This window comes from Anolis carolinensis, chromosome 1, assembly GCF_035594765.1.
Source record: "Anolis carolinensis isolate JA03-04 chromosome 1, rAnoCar3.1.pri, whole genome shotgun sequence".
NCBI lineage: Eukaryota > Metazoa > Chordata > Lepidosauria > Squamata > Dactyloidae > Anolis > Anolis carolinensis.
The window spans coordinates 192199812-192223016 of record NC_085841.1 but is presented as its reverse complement, the minus strand read 5'-3'; the positions used below and the strand labels follow the sequence as shown (position 1 = coordinate 192223016).

At 42.4% G+C, this 23205-nt stretch overlaps 1 protein-coding gene across 7 annotated transcripts in view; it reads left to right on the top strand.

The window, feature by feature from the left end:
- znf385b (zinc finger protein 385B) overlaps positions 1-23205 on the top strand; it is a 304135-nt gene that overhangs the window by 278132 nt on the left and 2798 nt on the right. For all 7 annotated transcript variants that reach the window (XM_062963052.1, XM_062963059.1, XM_062963075.1 and 4 more), the window contains 3 exons: positions 12662-12922; positions 16819-16997; positions 19254-19355. In XM_062963052.1, the coding sequence (XP_062819122.1) occupies positions 12662-12922; positions 16819-16997; positions 19254-19355 (542 nt within the window). The remainder of the gene's footprint in view (positions 1-12661; positions 12923-16818; positions 16998-19253; positions 19356-23205) is intronic.

Sequence of the window (23205 nt, the reverse complement as noted above, 5' to 3'; positions counted from 1 at the left end):
GCCGCGGCTTGGAAGGGTAGGCCTGGTGGAAGCGGCGGACTAAGTCGGGGGCATGGACTGTGGAAGCATCTTCCCAGGAGCGTTCTTCTGGGCCAAAACCCACCCAGTCAATGAGATACTGAAGGCGGCGGCGATGAAAGGGAGAATCCAAAATGTCCTGAACCTCGAATTCCTCCTCTCCGTCCACTAAAACAGGGGCGGGGGGCGGTCGACTCACGTCGGGGCGTACACCATCCGCCGGAAGGAGCAGGGAACGATGGAACACCGGATGAATGCGCGTGGAGCGCGTAAGTTGGAGTTTGAAAGTCACGGGGTTAAGTTGTGCCACCACTGGGAAGGGACCAATGAAACGGGCATCTAACTTCCGGCAAGGGCGCTGGGAGGGTAGAAAGCGAGTGGACAACCAAACCCGATCTCCTACCTTGATCTCGGGGCCAGGCTGGCGATGGCTGTCAGCGTGACGTTTGTAGTCCTCTTTGGCTTGATCAAGTTGCTGGTGCAAGAGTTCTTGCACCGCTGTGAGTTCCTGTAGCCAATCTTCTGCTGCAGGGACTTCTGAGGTCTCCACGACGGAAAGAAACGGGGATGAAAACCGTAGTTTGCAAAAAACGGGGCTTCTTTAGTTGAATTCTGGACACCATTGTTGTATGCAAACTCTGAAAGAGGTAATAGGGATGCCCAATTGTCCTGTTGGTAGTTTACGTAACAGCGAAGATATTGTTCCAAAGTGGCATTGGTGCGCTCAGTTTGTCCATCCGTTTGAGGATGGTGAGCTGAGGATAAACGGGAGTCTATGCCCAATAGTTTTTGCAGGGCTTTCCAAAAGTGAGAGGTGAATTGAGATCCACGGTCAGTGACCAAACTCTTGGGCAGTCCATGTAGTCGGAATACATGCTGAAGAAATAAGTCTGCGGTCTGTTTGGCTGTGGGAAGGCCATCGCAGGGGATGAAATGGGCCATCTTGGTGAAAAGATCCACCACTACTAGAATCGTGGTGAATCCAAGGGATGGTGGTAGGTCAGTGATAAAATCCGCGGAAATTATCTCCCATGGGCGAGAAGGTGTGGGAAGGGGATGCAATAGCCCTGTTGGCTTCTCCCTTCGCGTCTTGGAACGCTGGCATACAGGGCAGGTGCTGACATAGTTTTCCACATCCTTGCGAATCTTGGGCCACCAGAAATCTCGCAGGATCAAGTGCATGGTTTTAAATAGCCCAAAATGCCCGGCAGGCTTGCTGTCATGGCACAAACGAAGTGCCTTTTCTCTGCCGGGGCCTGGAGGGATATAAACATGATTTCTGTAGCATAGTAGTCCGTTCTTAAGTGAGAATGGGAAACGTAGTCCTTGGCGGATCTGTTCTTGGGCCCAGGCATCTGTCTGTTGGCTGGCCCTAATCTCCTGAGTGAGAAGGGAATCTGTGGTTGGGGATTTTGGGTTAGGTGGAGCTGGCTCAATTGAAGTGGATTTAGTATTTCCCACTGTGAGCGTGGCAAAGTTCTCGGGTTGCAGCAATCGGGATTCTGAGGTATCTTTACGCCCTGCTGCATACTCTGGTTTCCGTGATAGGGCATCTGCTTGCTTGGTCTGGGCAGGAGTCACATAGTGGATCCGGAAGTCAAAACGTTCAAAGAACAAAGCCCAGTGTTGTTGCCTTTGGTTTAGCTTCCGTGCAGTCCTTAGGTGCTCCAGATTTCGATGGTCAGTATGAACTTCAACGGGGAATTTGGCCCCCTCTAACCAATGTCTCCAATTTTCAAAGGCTGTCTTTATGGCTAAGAGCTCCTTTTCCCAAATGGTGTAATTTCTTTCCGGAGCTGTTAGTTGGCGTGAGTAATAGGCACATGGATGGAGATGCTCTCCCACTGGTTGCATCAGCACAGCCCCCACTACCACATCAGAGGCATCCGCCTGAACAACAAAAGGGGTTTTAGGATCAGGGTGCTGTAGAATTGGCTGGGTCGTGAATAATCGCTTTAGCTGCTGGAAGCCTTTCTCAGCTTGTTCTGTCCAGCGGAAAGGCTGTTTTCCTCGGATGCAGCTGGTGATTGGATCAGACCAGCAAGCGAAATCTGGGATGAATTTGTGGTAGTAGTTTGCAAACCCCAAGAAGCGCTGCACTTCCTTTTTGTTAGTTGGCGCCCGCCATTCCAACACGGCCGAAACTTTTGCCGGGTCAATGGATAGCCCTAGAGGCGAGATGCGGTATCCCAGGAAGTCTACTTCTTGCAAATCGAAAGCGCATTTTTCTAACTTGACGTATAGTCCATGATCCCGCAACCGTTGTAGCACCATTCTGACGTGCTGATCATGCTCTGTTTGTGATTTTGAGAACACCAAAAAATCGTCCAAATATATAATCAAGAAACGATCTAGGTGGTCCTGGAAAATATCGTTGACAAAATGGTGGAATGTTGCGGGAGCTCCTGATAATCCGAAATTCATGACTAATGTTTCGTATAGTCCAAATTTGGTCTGGAAAGCGGTTTTCCATTCATCCCCTTCTCTAATGCGAACCAGATTGTAAGCCCCGCGAAGATCCAGCTTGGTGTAAACCTTGGCCCCCCGGAGTTGGTCCAGTAGGTCCGAAATCAGTGGCAATGGGTAGTGGTTCCACTTCGTGATGTTGTTCAGTGCTCGATAGTCCACGACCAAGCGTAGGTCCCCCGACTTCTTTTTCACAAACATCACTGGGGAAGCGGCTGGGGATTGAGAGGGTCTAATAAACCCCTTGCGGAGGTTTGTCTCTATAAACTCCCTGAGAGCTTCCTGCTCTGGTTCAGTCAGGGAGTAGAGGTGTCCTCGCGGAATTGGGGCCCCCTCCATCAGATCGATGGCACAGTCATAGGGTCTATGTGGGGGTAGTTTCTCGGCTTCCTTTTCATTGAAAACATCCCAAAAATCCGAATACTTCTTGGGCAGAGTGATGATGGGCTCTGTGTCTGTGGCATGGCAGACCTTGGCTACTAGACAATGATTTTGGCAATACTTTGAGGCGAACTGCAGTTCTCTGTTGGACCAGGAGATGTTTGGGTCATGGAGTGTCAACCACGGGATTCCCAAGATCACGGGGAAATGAGGAACCTCAGTAACAAAGAAGGAGATTTCTTCCATGTGCTCTCTTATCCACATTCTGGTGGGCTCGGTCCACTGGCTTACTGGACCTGTCTTCAGGGGTCGGCCGTCAATGGCTTGCATCACCCGGGCATTCTTGAAATCATGATATTGTAGTCCCAAGGAGTTAGCATAGTCTCTATCGATGAAGTTGTTTGTTGCCCCAGAGTCTATCATGGCATGGATCATGACGGGTCCCTTTTTTACTGACCACAGCGTGACCACCAAGAGAAGTAGGACCCCCGTTTGTGGCTCTTGAGTGGAGTTTTTGACCGGGTTGGCGAGCCCTTCTACACCCGGTCGCAGGCTTCCCCCGCCGGCTTCCTCCCAGCCGCCTCGGCAGTCTCCGCTTCCGCGGAGGCCACTGCCGCCAGACGGGCGGGGGGCTTTTTCTTTGCTGGACACTCCCTGGCGAAGTGGCCCCCATTCCCACAGTACCAGCACAGGTTCAAACGTTGGCGGCAGGCCTTTTCTGCAACATCCAGCCTGGGGCGCACATTGCCCAATTGCATCGGCTCCTCCTCGCTTCCCATGGGGTTAGTGGCTGGCTGTGGGGGTCTCCAGACTGGACGAGGCTGGACACTGGTAGAGGAGGGGGGTTTCACCCCGGCTCTTCCACTCTGGCCCCGGAGCCACTGTCTCTTGTTGGCGAGCAGGACTTCGGCCCGTAAACAATGGGCGATTAGTCTTTCAAGAGTCTCTGGCGGTTCCACCTTGGAGATTTCTTCCTGCATCTCATGGTTGAGACCCTCACAAAACTGTCCTCTGAGGGCTATATCATTCCAGCCGGTGTTTTGAGCCAACACCCGGAACTCGGCTATGTACCGGGACAGCGGTCTGTCCCCCTGGAAGAGGCGTCAGAGTTTGTGGCCAGCCGCCTCTTGGTCATCCTCGATTCCCCAGGTATTTCGAAGATGGGCCAGGAATTGCTGTGCGGTGATTAAGTACGTGGAACCCGCATTGTACAGCGCCGTCGCCCATGTGGCCGCAGGTCCATCTAGGAGACTGTAAATCCACGCCACCTTGACATCTTCTTGGGGAAACTCATTGTGGTGGGCTTCTAGGTACGCCATGCACTGGCGACGGAACACATGAACCTTGGAGGCTTCTCCGGAGAACTTGGTTGGTAGTGCTAGGGCAGGGAGTCGGGCTCCGCGATCCTTCAAGCCCCAAATTTCTCCCTCTTGCTCTCGGAGTTTGTCCCGGATCCGGTTAAATTCATCTTGGGAAATGGTGTAAATGGCTGGTGGTGGCTGGGCAGGGGTGCCCGCTCCGGCTCCTGGTGTAACAGACATATTGGCCTTAGGTTGCTTGGTGCTTTGGGTGGCGGAGTCAAACTGTCAGACCCGAGGCAGCGGGGCACCAAGAACCATACACGGAGGCCAATTTCTATCTAATATCTTTATTAAGTAAATATATAAAAGTAATAAAAACAAGTGAAGAATATAGTTCAGAAGCAGACCTTTCAAATGAGGTCAAATATAGTCCAAAAATGTATTGTCCAATAAATGATATTAGAGTTCAAAGTTTTAATCCAATAACCGAAACACACACTATTGCCAAGCAATAGTGTGGGGAAAAACCAGAGTCTTAGGAGTCCTAGGCAGCTTGACAACAAGGCTGGATACAATCTTGATTCTTTAAACAAGGTCCGTGACTAGGAGCAAGGCAAACAGTGATTCTTTGAACAAGGTCCGTGGTTAAAAAACAAGGCAAGGCAAATCTTGAATACTTGATCCGGAAAGCAAGGAACTGGGGTTGCGAAGTCCAAACACGGTCTTACTCCTGAAACTGCTCTGTTGACTCCGCAACAATTCTCCCGTGTCAGGCACCTATTTTGGGGTCTCGTTTTCCCGCCAGCAACCTCTTTCCCTAGAGAACGGGAAACAAAACTTTGTCCAGATGCAAGACTCCTTAGAACTTCCCAAGGGAAGCAGGTCTAATCAGCCTGTTGTTTGGCTGCAATCCGTAAACTCCTGCGATTCTGTTCCCTCACTCCTCTGTCTGCAGAATAGGACTGTCTCCTAGGGAACGGGGGCGAGGAATGCCCAAGGTCTGTTTTACTGAGTTCTTGGGTACAAACATCAACATCCGGCAGGTGAAAAGATTCCGGCTCTTGTTGAACCGGCGAAAACCCCATGTTTTCGTCTTCATCTGTCACAATGGCACTAGGAACAGGACTACAAGGCCCATGAGGCATCACAGCGACTGAGATGCTGTTGATTTACCCTGTTTCCCCGAAAATAAGATGGTGTCTTATATTATTTTTTGCTCCCAAAGACGTGCTAGGTCTTATTTTTTGGGGGTGTCTTACTTTTCCATGAAGAATTCACATTTATTGTTGAACAAAAACATGAACATTTATTATATACTGTACAGTAGTTGTCATCACAAAGCAGCATGACCAGACAAACTGTGAATCCTATCAAGAATTTCTTGTTACTACCATTATTTCCATGTACAACAATCTATGGTATGTACATTTGCCGATCCTGTATGCTCTGATGTTCTGTTCGGCAGGCATGCTTCCAAACAAAAACTTTGCTAGGTCTTATTTTCGGGGGAGGCCTTATATTTAGCAATTCAGCAAAAGCTCTACTAGGTCTTATTTTCAGAGGATGTCGTATTTTTGGGAAAATAGGGTAGGTGTTAGTGAGAATTTAACCTTGAATTGAAGGCAGTTTTATAAGAAAGATAGGAAAGTCTATGAAAGACTCAGATGATCTGCTCGTTTACAAGAGAAAAGATATAATTATAATGAGCTAGCTTCCTTCAAGGGCAAAAGGAATGCATTCCTCACGAATTGGGATTAAGAGCCTTTTGTTGACTGATTCAGCTTTCTTTTTCCAGTCGAGGCAATTTTCGCTTAACCTCCAAGGTTCCTGCTTTTCAGTGCTCCATGTTTTAATGGATATTTCCTGGTTCAAGTAGTCCTCTGGGATTTAATATGTGCTTTTTGAATTACTTTATCCAAGTCATGCCTATGGTTTTGTTTTGCTTTTTTTCTTGTTTTTGGCTGTCTTATTCCATGGAAGTTTCTACAGATTTGATGATGGATTTTCACTGAAACATTTTAAAACATTCTTATGGACTAACTTTTGGATTATACTTTATATTACTTTTACTGCTTTGCTTTTATATATATATTTCACAATAAACTGCTTGCTGTATACTCAGTTGGTGTGCTGTTACAGTCATAAGGATTTCTGCCTTGGAGTGTGACAAGTGTGGCATAGTGGATTGAATATTGAACCAGGATTTCAGAAGATGAGAGTTTAAATCCTCATTCACACTCTATAAGCCTTGGGTAAGTCACACTCTAGGCCAGTGGTTCTCAACCTGTGGGTCCCCAGGTGTTTTGGCCTACAACTCCCAGAAATCCCAGTCAGTTTACCAGCTGTTAGGATTTCTGGGGGTTGAAGCCCAAAACATCTGTGGACCCACAAGTTGAGAACCACTGCTTTAGAAGAAAGCCATGGCAAACTTCCTCTGAATATATCTTACCAAGAAGACCCTGTTATAGATCTGCTTTTGAGTTGCCATAAGTCAATAATAGCTTGAATGCAACAACAATACCCACAACAAAACAAGAAGAAGTGCCTGGATCCCATCAATGAAGTCTTGTGCTACCTGTGTAAATTCTTAATGTGCTGCAAGCTTCTCTGTTTCTGTTTCACTCTACTCAGCTAGCTCCCTTCCTTACCACAGAAGCTGTACTTGAGAATTCCTTCTTTGTAGTCTCAACCCATGCAACTGGGGTGGAAACACTTCATTGCAAAGAAAAGGGCACATTGATATTTTCCAGAAGTTGTATTATTGTAGTTTTACAACATTGTAAACAGAAATTAGAGCACAACCACACCTGCATTAAACAAAACTCACAGCTGCTGACTCAGTATGTGTAAGTAAACCATTAATAAGTGCATTGCCACTACATCAAGCCAAAGATTCCGACAACATGAGAGACAAGCACTCTTGTGCTATTGTGCCTGGAGGTATACATAATTAGAGGGATTCCTTTGTCAAGGCTTCAACATAAATGGAGGCTTTTATTCAGCCCTGGAAAGGAACCTGCCTCTCCCACTCCCCCATGGGAAACCAGGTAAAAATAAATGTATTATTTGAAGCAGTCAATTGGAGGAATTCCAATTTTCCCATTCCTCTTTGTATAATGAGTCTGAGTATAATTGTGGTCCTTTTAGAATTATAATGCATCAAAGCAAAGACATCTGGTGACTTTCCTGCCAGTGAATCAACTCAGAGGTTTTAGTTTGATTTAAAAGGGAGCTATTCGAAGTGCTGGACCTATGTGAGGAAAGGGTTCAAAGCCTTCAGTGGGGCCTTTAATCTTTGGATTAAATCCTGAAGCAAGTCTACTGCCCCTCCGGCTTGGGAGCCACCATCAACCACTATATCAAAGGGCACAAAATATTATTCCCTATCCGTTTCTGGCCAGGCTCTTTTATCATCAGAGTTTCTTCCATTCTCTATCGTGCTATTGTTAGCAGCTGCATTAGGATTCTGAATGTTTGCCAATGCTTTTTGCAACAAACTTTGATACAAGAATAAAGGGAAAATATAGTGCACTCTTGAGAAAGATGCCAATAGATGCTGTCTGCCAGATACATTTGAAATCTGTAGCTCCTTTGTAAGGGTTGGCAAAAACTAATGACAGGTCTGAGCCCACAACTTGGTATGCTGTCAAAGGAAGTTGTGAAGATGAGGTGCAGCAGAAATACATCTCAGATCAATGGCCCAGGGCTGTTTTGGCTGTCATGCTGTCAGGACGACTGTGTTGGTTTTAACCCCTGTGTCATGCAAAGCTTTTACATGGGCCAAAGACCAAACATGGGAAAAACCAAACGGAGGACAGCCTGTCCTGTCACCACCTATTTTGCTCAGTATTACGACATCAGAATGAAAACTAAAATAGTCCACTTCACAAATAAAGTGTAAATTGTTCCCCTGCGGAGACCAAATAAGGGAAATCAATTCATTATGCTTTCTTTTTCCAGCACAGCCATGCTCTTGAAGGATAGAAATAGCTCTTCCATCTTGTCAATAGCCAAGCTTTTATTTGGGGGGGGGGGGTGCATGAGAGGGAGGGAAGTTGTCCTCACTAATTTGTTTGAAGCATACAAGAGTTACCATTGATTTCTACAATGTGGTTCAGAGGAGGCTCTCTTTTACACGAGGTATCTCTCTCCATATGAGGAGAGCAATGGGGAAGAGTACAAAGAGCCCCTGTGTTTCCACCCTCAAGTATTTATTTTGCTCAGATTCCCAAATGCCTGAATACAAGGTTTTTTAATTGGCTGAAATCTACATAGAATAATTGGGAGTGGGGGGCAAAGAAAAAAGGAACAAAACCTAATATGGCAATACATATACAAGCCACTATAAGCCCATCCTACAAATAATACTTCCCCACAATATAAACCAGTTTTTCCCAAACTTTGATCCTCCAGATGTTTTGGACTTCAACTCCGAATTCCCAAGGGTTGGCTAGACTAGCTGGAAAAACACTAAAACGAAAAGAAATACACAGATTAAAGTGAGGGGAAGGGGAGGATAATTGAATTAAAGGGTGACTTCCAACTTTCCTGCCAGTGGTATATATGACCTATTTCCCCTACATTCATAATACTCGACACTTCAAATCTGTACTAATTTTCAACTCCCGTGGTTAGTAGAGTTGTGCATTTGTATAAAATTACTTACCATTTCTGTTTGTTCCATTCCTATGGCCCCATTTCTGTTTCCATCCGCCACTGATGGAAATGGGCGCCTATACAAATGGGCCTTTCCGTCCACGGTCTGAAAAAAAAACAAAAAAAATTTGGCCTTGGTCGGCAAAGTGCCAGGCCCTGCAAGCCAGGCCTACGAGCCATCGAGCGCTAAACGGTAGGACCAGCAGGCAAGCGCTTGTCTGAAGGCCCTGTGAGCCAGGGCCTACAGCCAAGCGACGAATCAACAGAGGGAAACGGCTACCATTCCCCTTTGCCATTCGTTTCACTGTTTCTTTTGTTTCCATAGGGTTGTACTGTTTTGTGCAGTCTAAATGGATGAAACGGTACAAAACCACAAATGAAATGGATGAAACAGGATTCAAGCCCAACCCTAGTAGTTAGCATCTTTCCTCCTCTTTGTCTTAAAGTGCTATACTGGCCAGTGTTTGAAATGAGGACTGGAGAGGGTTGTGTTTAAATCCCATGTTTACCATTTATCTTTCTGGGCTATTATGAGCCAGTTACTGTCTCAGCATAATCAATTTCACAGGGCAGAGGAATCATATGCACCACCTTGAGCTCTTTATAGGAAAAGATGGATAGACATTTAACAAATAAAGTTATATTTATTTGTGTGGTTTATGCTTATGGTTTATTTTGACACGAGTCTTTAGAGCAGGGGTCCCCAAACTTTTTAAGCCAAGGGCCGGTCCACAATCCTTCAGACTGTTGAGAGGCCGGATTATCCTTTGAAAAAACAAACAAACAAATTCCGATGCACACTGCATATTTCTTATTTGTAGTGCAAAAACAACAACAATGAAAGAACAATACAATATTTAAAAATAAAAACAATTTTAACCAACATACATTTATCAGGATTTCAATGGGAAGTGTGCTCCTGCTTCTGGCCAATGAGATAGTCAACTTAATTAGGATTGTTGTTGTTGTTGTTGTTGTTGTGTGCCTTCAAGTCATTTCAGATTTTGGGCGAGCCTAAATCTAAAATTTATTTATTTATTATTTATTTATTTACTGCATTTATTTACTACATTTGTATCACACCCTTCTCACCCCAAAGGGGACTCAGAGTGGCTTACAAATTATATGTACATACAATATATTATATTATTAGCATAGCACAATATTAGCATTATATATTACTATATTGAACTATACTGTAATATTATTAGTAATATTATATGTAATATAGAATATATAATTAATATTATTATATGGTATTATTATTGTATTGTATTACATTATAATATTATTATCAATATTATATGCATATAGAATATATTATATTATAAAACTGAGAGCGGGGGCCAGGTAAGTGACCTCGGAGGGCCGCATCCAGCCCCCGGGCCTTAGTTTGGGGACCCCTGCTTTAGAGGCTAGAGTTATAAAATGTAATGCAAAAATACAAGATAACCTTTATTCTCCATGTTTATATTCAGTCAATAGCTGTTCTATCAATCATCTGTTTTTTTCCATAATTTTAAAAGTTCTCTAAATTCCTGTACTTGTGGGAAAGCAGCATTAAACAAAATGCCTTGTTCATTTTCACGTGGAAATATTCTTGTAGCATTCATTATCTGATCAGCTGAGCAAAAGGCAAGCTAAAATGATCTAATATTGCTTCATTTTGCTGTGGTTTACACACTTATAAGTTGATCAAGCTTAAACCAAATTGCTGGACCCAACCAGAGCAGATCCATTAAATTCATGAAATCTCCATAAGTAATGACTTACATTCCAGCAATTGATTCATTGCTTCTGTTCAATTGGCAACTGAGTATTCATACAGCAGATTTAGGCCCAAGTGGGATTTCAGGCACTTCTCCCAGTGAATCATTTTTGTGAAGGTCATTGCACAGTGTTTGTTTTCTGCCACTATACATATTATTTTGCAAATAGTATAATTATTTTTCTGAAACTCTCCTTTGCCCTTGTTTTATGTTCCAAAATTAAAAGTAAACCTTATGGATAGTTAATGTACTCTCAAGTATAAGGGATCAAGGCACCAGTGACAACACATTGATGAGGTCCAGCATTGTGATTTGTCAACCTCCATGGCGAACATGGGATGGCTTCTGTGTTGTCAGCACCAGTGTCCCACCATGTTGCCTCCCCAGTTTGCCCATGGAGCCCTACCAGAAGTCGCTCTACATTGTATGATATGCAGCATGGGGCTCCATGGGTGAACTGGGGCATAAGCGTCCTACGATGGTTCTTCCACCCCATGTGATAAGGCTGTAAGAAAAGCCTGCAGGATCCAACCACTGGCCTATCTAACCTTGAATAATATTTTACATAACTCTAAGAAGCCCACAAGTAGACATGAAGCAATAGCCAACTCTCATCACTGTTCCCCAACAACTAGTTTTCAGAGGCCGCCTACTTCTAACCTATAGCTGTCAAGATTAATAGCCATTGACAAGCCTTGCCTTCCATGAACTTACCTGAATCCTTTTCCAAAATCTACATCTTTTGAACAATTCATCAGAATTCAAAACCAGTGTGAATCTAGTAGGGTATTCTTGCACAGCATAAAATTAGGTGTACATGTTTCTACTAAAGCTCAGTTCCCTGGCATGGATTCCAAGATATCAAAACTTTTCAAGAAGGAATGCATCTTCCCATATTTTCTCCTTGTATTTATTTTCCCTATTCCAGAAGCCTTTCCTGAGCAATGTGGAATGGTTGCTGTGAGAATGGAGAATCACCCAAAATTAGGGAGAGGTCCAACTCCTTTAGATTATTCTTCTAGCATCTTTCATGCCAACCCTAGATTCTTCAAGAGGGCTCCCAGAACCTCCAGAGATGCCTTCTTCAAAGACAATAAATTTTGCTTTTGTGAATTTTCTTTTTTTTAAACGATTCTTATTGAGATTTTATACCATAGTACAGTTGTATTGCTAAGGGGAAAAAAGGGGGTAGGTAAAGGATATGGATAATAGGAGGAGTAGAGGAAAAAAGGGTTGGGGATGTATAGGGATTGGGGAGTGGTGAGGTTCCTGACTATGGATATGGGAAAATGAAAGGTTAAGGGAAATCTTGGTGGGGGCAGATGGGAATGGGAAGAGTCTGTGTCCAGACTCCAGGGAAGAATGATCTAATTTGGGGGAGGGGGGGGTAGACTTCCGATCTTCTGTCGTCCATTTGCTTCCTTTATTAACTTCTCATCTCAATTCTTCTTGTAAGTATTCTTCAAAACTTGACCAGTCTGTTTCTTTCATGACCCTACCAGTATTTCTTTTAATTAAATAAGTTAATGTATCCATATTTCTAATATCAATCACAGGTGTACTTGTGTAGATAAAACTGAGAAAATATTGCCCTGAGGCCGAAATATTAACTTTTGTAATGTATGATCACAGAAACGTGATCTGTTCTTGATGCTACATTCAGATGATCCAGGATATTTGTGTGTGTAAACATGCACCATCTGTCTATTTCCCTTTGCATTTTTTCTGCAGTATGATGTTGGGGGTACTTTACATTAGCAGTGATACTGGCATTGGTTATGTAGGCATATTGGTGTGCCCAAAGCATAACCTTTCTCTAAGCTTACTGCAAATTGAGAGTCACTGTCCCACTACACTGTACCATACATTGAGATGAATTAATTCAGTCACTTTTCCAGAATGAAAACACAGGCAAGAAACGAACACCTTGAAATTGGCTTCATGCTTGAGTTTATTCACTGATCATGATCTAAAGTGTTGTGGATGTGAATGTTATCATCATAATTCAGCCTAGAGACCTAATGTCTTATTCATTCTCTCTCTTCTCCCCCACCCTTTGTCTCAACCTAGAAAGCAGGACAAACCTGAAAGCAAATGGTTCTAGCGAGCTTCCCAATGCTGAAGTTGCCTCCTTTATATCTGAATCCACAACTACAACCGCTGTCGCCATCACCACAGTGACACCAGCACTCTCGGTTCCTTCCAATCGCACAAATGGAATCACAAATGCCATTTCTGAATCAGAAGAGGAAAAAGCCAAAAAATTGCTTTACTGCTCTTTATGCAAAGTGGCTGTGAACTCCCTATCACAGCTAGAAGCGCATAACACAGGTAAGCTGCTGCCAGAAATAACTAAATGCATAACTGTTTTGTGAAAGAATGTGTCATTTAGACATAGTGGTGCATGCAACTCTTCATCTCTTTAGTATATTCTTTCTTCTGAAAAGGAAAGAATGCTTCATGTATTGAAAACATACAGAGGCAATTACTAGTTTCTTGCCAAGAGACAACACAGAAGGCATAAAATCTATTCTTTATTAAAGCTCTTTGTCATCTAGTTAATACAGAAACGGACATCTATTACATGCTTAGTGAAGCCATTTTAGTTAATGTTCTTGTTGCTTGTTCCCAACTCTGTATTTTACACCCTTACCTCCAGGAGATACTGCCACAGAACACAATTCAGAAAGCAATAGTTACTACTAGATTTGTAGAGAACCTTTCAGCACAATTTTAAATGTCAGAGCCTATCTAGTAAATGCTAAAAATGTCTTCTTTTCTAGATGGCAGATTTCACCATGAAAAGCCTCTTAATTGGGATGTCTCTCTGGCTCTATGCAGAGCATGGATACTTGTGCAACAGTTCTCTAATAGGATGATTGATCAGGATAAATGCATCACCCAATAGTTTTACATAAAATTTGCATGTGATAATGCACATATGCATTTTTATGTATAGATGCATATTTTAAAAACAATAAGTCAAGCTATGTCTAACCCGTGGCCTACTGACCTATGTCAGCTAAGGTGCTAAATCTTGATGAGCAACTTCAGAGGCTACGCTATTGGGGAAATTCAAATGGATGGGATCCAGAATGGTCCTTTATAAAATAAGCTGAAGGGACTGAATGGTTGGAATTAATTGGGGGGAGCAGAATTACAGAAGAATCCAAGAGTTTAATATAGAAAAGTGTGAACTTTTAAAACAAGTATGAGGAAATCCCTTTATCCTCGTTTTTCAGGCTACTTACCCACTACCAGGAAAGTAGTGATATCGGCTCCAGAATCTAATGATTAGAATCTGTTTTAAAGCACAACCCCCAAGTGATTCCATAATGTTTTTGTCATAAGTGCAATTGCAAATTCAAATTTGTGAAACATCTAAATGGTTTGAAATGATTTCCAGAAAGAAAGCCATGCTAAGTAGTTGTAGCAAAACCAAGAAAGAGTCTTGTGATCTAAGCTCTCTAATATTGTGACCTAAGCTCTCATGAGCCAGAGCCCATTCTATCAAATGCACAAGAAAATGTAATGCATTAGTGATATTAAATGGGAGGAATAAACCATAGGAAGATTGTACAGAAGCCCAGAGTCCTCTTCTGCTCCCATATGAAGTTTATAGTCATGTAGCTCTTTTGTGTTAACATTGGTTTTGAATATTTAAGTCATAGATACTGTTTAAACATCTCTGTACAGTATGACTCCTATATCTGCAGGACAATCTATGGTTTCATTTATCCATATGCAACAAAATACCACCTTCTCGAGGCATTTTCAAGGACCTCCAGCATGGCTTTATAGTATTCTTGGGCAAAAAAACCCTTCATTTCAATAGAGTTCGATGTTATCTGTGCTTTCTCATATTTGCACAAAGTACAGGAACATATCCTCTGTGGATATGGGGGTACTGTATTGCTTCACTGGAAAAAAAAACTATAATTGTACCTCTGAGTCTCTTCCATCAAAGTGTTTTTGTACTTTTAGTATTTAAAAAGAACAGCAACAACTAAAATGCCATATGTTCCCCTTAGACTTTCATGATGGATAAAAGCTCTCCTTTCCCCACCTGCACACCTTTTTCTAAATACAGTCTTTTTAACATCTTGTTTTCTGGTCAAGAATAGTCTGTTTTCAGGTCTTGATAGTCAGAAACTGAAAATTCCCAGAACCACATGAAGAAAATTGGTGCTTTCCAGACCTAGGATTCTTAACTCAAGGTAGTCAGGGGATCTATAATGGTTCGAATCTGGACGTGGGCGATCCTGGTTCTGGTTGCCCTTGAATTACTTTGGCCCAGCCGCTTACTTTGAGCCTACTCTCCCACACAGTTGTTGCAATTATAAAGTAAGGAGGAAAGCAATTGTGTACCCTGCCTTAAAATCCTTAGAGAGATGGCAAGTTACTAAGGTAACAAGAGAACAAATAAATAAATCAAGGATGATATGTAGTGCTTTTACGACAGAGAATTAGTAAGTAGAAGCTTGTAGTTGACTTTTTATTAATTCTTCAGTTCCTCCTCTCTCTATCTTTTCCTCATATCTTCCCTCTTCTACTGACCAAGCTTATACCCTGCCTCTGAATTACCTGTGAGATCAATGGAGAATACTGTCAAATGGGAGGTTAACAGGTGAAAGAAGGCATTATACACTTATTCATCTACCTGATTTTTCTTCCAATTCCCTTCTGTCCCTCTCATTATATCAATGAGAGCCACAGAGGATTGGGGCTCCCCTTTCAGCCACCTAACATGCACAGTTCAACCTATAGAGAATATGTTCAAAGACCCCACCGGATACTTGAAAGTGTGGATAGTATTGAACCCTATATTTTGACTATACCTGTCACTGGACGTATATACAATGTTCCCTCACTTATCACGGGGGTTAGGTTACAGGACCCCCTGCAATAAGTGAAAATCTGTGAAGTAGGAATACTATATTTATTTTAATATTTATAAATTATTTAAGTAGTTATACACTATTTTAAGTCTTTATCAACCAAACATGTGTTGATAAATCGCCTCCTTCTCCTCCCGTTGCCACTTGGGCTCCTTTTCGCTCCCTTTGGTTTCTCCTTTCTCCCTTCCTTAGGCTGTAAATAGTATTTTTTTATGATTTATAATAGTCTTTTAGAGTTGATTGAAAAACTGCAAAACAGAATCCGTGAAAAGTGAACCACAAAATAGTGAGGGAACACTGTAATACTTAGAAAGACTCACAAATACCTTGGGGGGATATTTTTTTGGAGATGGGTAGGTGAAACTATGAACATCAAATCCATGGATAAGTGGATCACACTATCTTTCCATCCTGAGTTTCTCATACAACTCCCTAATTCTATCTATCTCTGGTGTGGAAGTGAAAAGACATTCAGCCCAGGGAGCTTTCTGTGACTGATCACCCCACAGCAGTGGCATTTGTGCTTTCATTGAGCTTCCCATGGCACATTAAGGATCAGCACTAAAAGTTAAACAGTCTTTCCTGCTTTCATGTGTAATGCCAAGGGAACATAGCTCTCTATTATTTTCTCCCTTTTCTTTGTGCTCAGATAAAAAGAGATGGGAGATGGCGAAAATGGCTTTCAGATCAAGAAGAAATAATTTAATGACGTTCTCTTTCTCAGATAAGCATTATATAACCTTAAGAAAAACACTTGTTCCTGTTGTGCCAGGAATACTAAAGTGGTAGGATGTTTGGGCCTGCAGTAGGGGAAGTTATCATTCCCCCCACACACATTTTAAATTATGGATGATGTGGCAAAAGAAACCTGAAAGGCCAATACCTGAAGAAGTTCAGAGTTGTGTTAATAGGTTCTCATGGTGACATGCTTGATAACTGCTAAATGTTACAATACAGTATAGAAAAAGGAACCATTAAAGAGCTCTCCAAAATGCTGAATTCTGACTCCACTGTAAGTTCAGTACCTTGGATGTCTCCTTTAAAGCTCAGATGAAAACTTGGGGCAAATTCACCATCCCACAGACAAAGAAGCCACAAACCATGATCGAGAAAATAGGCTCTCCACATGGCTAAGGATGCTAATTGAGCTTGATGAGCCTGACACAGAGAACACCAAATTGTAAAAAGAGTGAGATAGAAAAGGCCACATTGTTATTCCATGTTTACTTGATAATAAAAGCTCAAGGAAGATCTAAGGGTTGAAAACGTTACATTTCACACTGCAGAGGATGAACAGTGTTTTGATTCTTTTGCAAAATGGCTCATCAGGTTCCAAGCACAAGACCATGGTTGAAGCTCGGAATGGTGCCGGTCCCATTAAGTCTTATCCTCGGCCTGGATCCAGACTGAAGACCCATGCCACTACTACAGGTTCAGGATTGCAGAACAAAACCTTTCATTGTGAAATCTGTGATGTGCATGTCAATTCTGAAATTCAGCTGAAGCAGGTATGTTCACTGCATCAGGAACCACTGTATTAGTAGTACCACTGCTGTCAAATTTGCAGGCCACAGAGTCCTTTGTTTCAGATCATAGATTCAGTTCAATAGGAAGCTCAGTTTAATTTGCCTGAGGCGAGTCCCTTAAATCCAAGAGGTCATCAGCACAGAACCCAGGTATATTATGGGAAAATCTGATGGTGGGTTAGAATCACACATTTCAGGGCCCTCCCTCCCCAACAGATACATCTGTGTGTGTCGTGAACTATCCACACATACACACACACACACACACACACACACACACACACACGTTAAAATATGAGTGTTTGTTTGTTTGTACCATAAAGGCTCTTACAGGGTTTGATGGATCAGGACCAAAAATAGCACTCATACCCATCATAACCCAATTTAAAATAACTTATGTTTAAACTACACAATTCACCCTCTTTTGGGGCAAGGAACCCCAAAAAAATAGACAATGGCAGAGTGTGTGTAGAGAGAGGGGGGATTAGCTACTTGTCTATAGGGATGGAGGTTTTTTTTCATGTCAGGAATGTCTTGAGAAACTGCAGGTCGCTTCTGGTGTGAGAGAATTGGCCATCTGCAAGGACGTTGCCCGGGGACACCCAGATGTTTTGATGTTTTTACTATCCTTGTGGGAGGCTTCTCTCATGTCTCCGCATAGAGCTGGGGTTGATAGAGGGAGCTCATCTGCACTCTCCCCGGGTTGGATTAGAACCGGTTACCTTCAGGTCAGCAAACCAACCTTCAAGTCAGCAGTCCTGCTAGCACACAAGGGTTTAACCCACTGCACCACCAGGAGTTCCAGTGATGGAGTTATATATGCAGCACTCAGGTGCAACCACAAGAGGGCAGTATATAGATAGAAAGGATTAGCTACTGGTAGACAACATAGTCATACCATGAGGTCTACAACACAGCCCTGAAGGCCACAGTCGAGACAGCCAACCTATAAGGAAGTCAGCAATTTAATAAAGATTTATATTTGGAAGGGGTGTGTGCCTATGCCTTGCTCTGAAGCTAAGAGACAGAGTTCCAAGAAAAGGCCAGATGAAGGAATATAAAGGAAAAAGGGGGAAAGAGGAAAAGGGAGGGAGGGAAGTAGGGAAGATGAAGGGGGAAAAGAAAAAAGGGAAGGTAGAAGGAACATGAAGGAAAGAAGAGAAGGGAAAGGAAAGCAAAAAAGGAAGGAAGGAAGGCAAACAGACAGACAGACAGAAGAAGAGAAAGGTCTATGAGGGACAAGAAGGAAGAAAAGGAAGAAAAGAGAAAGAGACATAGTGTATGAGGGGAAGGGAAGAAGAAAAGAAAGTGCCATAAAGAAAATGCAAACCAGGGCAATGCTGGGTATATATGCTAGTATACAGATAAAACAAAATTTCAGGCTGTTTAAGAATAAGCATGAAAATGTTTAGACAGAATTTATTAACAACTAAGAGTCACTTCCTTAAAGCAGTTGTTAACTAAGATGATGAACCTTGCCAATTTCAGCAGCTTGTTCCCAATTTCAGTCAGCAATTGTGCAGTTGCCCAGTGCTGGCTGTGGCAGCAATTCCATCCAAGTGTTTAAAAATGCAGGCGAGTTCCTCTCTGACTTGGATTATGACACAGGGGCTTTGTTAAGTGCACCTCCTTTCTAGCTTTTCAGATATATTGTGCTTTTGCTCCAACATGTCATGTCTTTGTTCCCCAGAGAAAAATCTTCACTGTGCATTTTTTTAAGGCACTAGCTTAAGCAAATTTGTAAAAATTTATTTTGGAAGTGGAGAAATGTGCAAACATACTTTCAGAAGCTGCTGTGTGCTATCACAAGACATCAAATTGTATGGAATCCTTTGTGTTGCCTGTCCTTTTGACTCTACTCATATTAACTGATACTCTTTGGTTTGACTCCAACGCCTCCCACACATTTCTTCCTCGCTCCCTCTATCTCTCAATCTTCAAGCCAATAGCAGCTCCATAGGTTTCTTCCCTGTCAAACAATTATAATAAAAATGCACTAGAGATTATATCTTGCTGATGATTCAAAACACTGCTTCCACATGTACTAAATATTTGTACAATTCTGGCAAGAGAGTTTTCTGATTGTGTAGTTTTAGAGAATTTTTCCTGTACATATCTACATTTGCTGCTAAAGCTTCAATTGCTTGATTTTCTGGGTTATTTGTTTGGTTTATTTGCATCTTTATTGTACAGAAACTGCTATGTTTTTAAAGAGGATACTTTCTTTTATAATTTCAGCACATTTCCAGCAGAAGACACAAGGACAAGGTGGCAGGGAAGCCCACAAAACCGAAATATAGCCCTTATAACAAACTACAGCGTAGCCCAAGTATTCTAGCAGTGAGTATTGATTAAATGTAGTCTACACTAGACAGTAATCAAGTGATTCCAGATGCAGTAGAGTTGACTTGCATGATAGATGTGGATCTGTCAGGCTACACAAAAAGGAGATGGCACTGCAGCGTAAAAGATGAACACACTGCCTGAAATTGAAACTATATTGTATCTACTTGGAAAAGTTCTCAAGTGTAAAGATATCTCATAACATTGGAAAAGATCCCTAAGGCCATCCAGTCCAATCCCACATTACCATGCAGGAATATACAATCAAAACAACCCCAACAAATGGCCATCCAGTCTTTGTTTAAAAACCTCCAGAGAAGGAGGCGCCAATACACCACGAGGTAACATGTTCTAGTGTTCAGCAGCTCTTACCATCAGGAAGTTTTTCCTAATGTTTAGCTGGAATATTTTCCTGTAGCTTTATTGTGTAGTGATCAACGTACTATTGAATACCAAAATCAATACTGTCTAAATTCCATATCTATGTATAGCTGTGAAAGCAGAACAATGAAGAATGCTGACAGGAAGAAAATCAATTCATTTGAAAAATGATGCAGAAAGAAAGTTCTACAAATGCCATCATCTGCCAAAATGGCCAATTAATATGTCTTAGTGGCATGAATCCCACTGTGACGCCAAGATAACTAAACTAACGACCTTCTGTGAGGAGACAGTGAGCAGTGGGGCTAGTCTCGCCCTGTGTGCAACTCCCTATCTGCAACTCTTTCCCCATCACATAAGGAAAGCATCACCCTCATGGGAAAGCCCTGTGCTTGCTCCATTGAAGCCAACACAACACTGGAAGACTCCCGTGTTGGGGTGGAAGTGTCCAGCAACGCTTTCACCCTGATTGAGGGTGGAGCCTACACCAGAAGGCACACGTGGATGTAGGCCTCCGTCCTCCAGATGGAGTGAAAGTGTCCTAGGATGCTGATTTCACCCCGTCTGATGAGGTTGCACAGCTGTCATACTATGGACCTATCAGACCATGTCATAACTCGTTGGAAAAGGCAATAATGCTTGGGGTTTTTTTTCATGTCAGGAGTGACTTGAGAAACTGCAAGTCGCTTCTGGTGTGAGAGAATTGGACGCCTGCAAGGACATTGCCCAGGAGACATGCAGATGTTTTGATGTTTTTACTATCCTTGTGGGAGGCTTCTCTTATGTCCCCGCATGGAGCTGGAGCTGATAGAATGAGTTCATCCACGCTCTCCCCATGTTGGATTTGAACCGGCAGCCTTCAGGTCAGCAACCCAACCTTCTAGTCATCAGTCCTGGCAGCACAAGGGTTTAACCCACTGCACCATCGGGGGTTCCATAAAGCTTGATAAAGTGGAAACACAAAAGGAACAAAGAAAGGCCACACTGCAGGTGGATAGACTCAATCAAGAACACCATGGCCCTATGTCTGCTAAAACTGCACTGGGCTGTAGATGATAGAGTGCCTCTCAATAATGGGTTTACCAAAAGTCAAAATTGACTTATCATCAGCCATTAACAAATACAGTAAAGTCTCACTTAACCAAGCTAAATGGGCCGGCAGAACCTTGGATAAGCTAATACCTTGGATAATAAGGAGGGATTAAGGAAAAGCCTATTAAACATCAAATTAGGTTATGATTTTACAAATTAAGCACCAAAATATGATGTTATACAACACATTTGACAGAAAAAGTAGTTCAATACGCAGTAATGTTATGTTGTAATTTACGAATTTAGCACCAAAATATCATGATATATTGAAAACATTGACTACAAAATGCCTTGGATAATCCAGAACCTTGGATAAGTGAGTCTTGGATAAGTGAGACTCTACTGTAACAATATCAATTTCTTCTCAAAAGTCACACCATTCTTTTTAATGAATACAATGATACTTAAGAGTTTAATTCATCCCATGACCAAGTTCTTAACTCAAAACACTGTTCTTCTGTCAAAGCAAAACCTGGGCCAAACGATAGCTCTTAAATGAAAATGCTCTTAAGTTGGCATGTTCTTAAGTTGAGGTTCCACTGTATTGTATTTTAGTAGGTTATAATGTATTTATTTTTAGGGTTTGTACTGTATCGTGGAGCCCCCGGTGGCACAGTGGATTAAACCACTGAGCTGCTGAACTTGCTGACCAAGAGGTTGGGGGTTTGAATCCGGGAAGTGGGATGAGCTCCTGCTGTTAGCCCCAGCTTCTGCTAACCTTAGCCGGCCACATGACCTTGGAAGTGTGTGTGGACAACGCCGGCTCTTTGGCTTAGAAATGGAGATGAGCAGCACCAGCTCCCAGAGTTGGATACAACTAGACTTAATGTCAGGGGAAAACCTTTACTGTTACTGCATAGTGCTATTCTGATAGCCACACCTGAGCTGCAAATAATAGCATCTAGTGCTTAAAGTGACCCTTTAGATTAAGAGTGAGAATCACTTGCCATTCCTGATGTTGTTGGGCTACATCTCCTAATATTCCTCTTCACTGGCTGTGCAGGCGATGTCTCCCAGGATGTATATTCTAGAAGTATGTGGGAGATTGCATATTTCCCACCGTTTCATCATAACATAGAGCTAATGCCACTCCCAGTGGTTTTGAATCATTTTAAAAGCTTTCCTCTTTCCCATTCTAGTGACATTTATCCAATTTGCAACAGCAACCCAGAAAGGTTACGAGCATTGCAAGGTTGCTTGTTTTGATCCTCATCTTCAGCATGAAATTCCTTCCCTGTCTCTTTTTTCCTCATTGACCTTCTTCCCAAGTACAGCATGTTGCGTTGGAAGGTTTTATGGGTCTGGCTGTGCTAATGTGGGTACTGAGAAGTAGTCTGCTTGCATTCTACAAAAACAGGCTCCCTGTTGAAGTCAGCAGCAATTATTTTTAATGGGGCTGGATTGTGACCATATCACTGCAAGTCAAGAATATACTGGGTTTTGTATATTTTGAAGATGTGTTTTAAAAGTGTCATATCTTGCAACTGACCTGCAGAAACAAATAGAAAATGAATATCCCTGCATAATTATACAGAATAAAATTAAAAAGCTCCAGGCTTTATTAACTTATTAACTTCACAGTGGGGAAGCTAAAGTCACAGCAGGTGTGTGTTAGAGCACAGGCCTCAGTTAAGTACCTCATTTGTATCTGTAAGCAAACAGCAAGTTTGGGGAACTCTCAGGACCAATTTCCAACTTTATTCTTAGGACACAGGAGGACTTTTAGCTATCACTCTTGTTTCTGTGTCATCATGGGAAGAAACTGACTGCCTTTCAAAAATGCAAAAGATACTGTGGGTTCAGCAAGCATTCCTTTCTCATTAAATTACCTTCCGTATTGCAATTTTAGCTATGGCAAGTACTTGCAGGAGCTTACTTACTTACTTACTTAGGTGATCCCTCGTAGCTCGAGGACGATTGTCTTCCATCTTGGGGGTGGGTTCTTAGGTGGCTGAAGAGACCAATTCTTGACCCGCATATTCTCCCACAGTGAGGACATCGGTTTCCAGGTGGAAGGCAGTCCCGGTCGGGGACCGCCTTCCAGGAGCATTCCTGTGTTGGTGTGCAGATGAACTGCAGGAAACAAGCTGCAGGCTTATATTTAGGAGGTAGAGGTGAAAACAAAGGCCCCATTAAGAAATAAAACTCATAATGCATGCTATTCTGGCCCTTTGGAGAAAAATAATTTTAATTCTAACTAGTAGCATTTTAGTAGGCCAGTTATAATAATGATGATGATAATAATGATAATAATTTTATTTCTTACCCACCTCTCCTTGTGGCTCAAGGCAGGTTACAGAATGATTAAAACACATACACATACAGCAGAGTCTCGCTTATCCAACCTTCGCTTATCCATTGTTTTGTATTATCC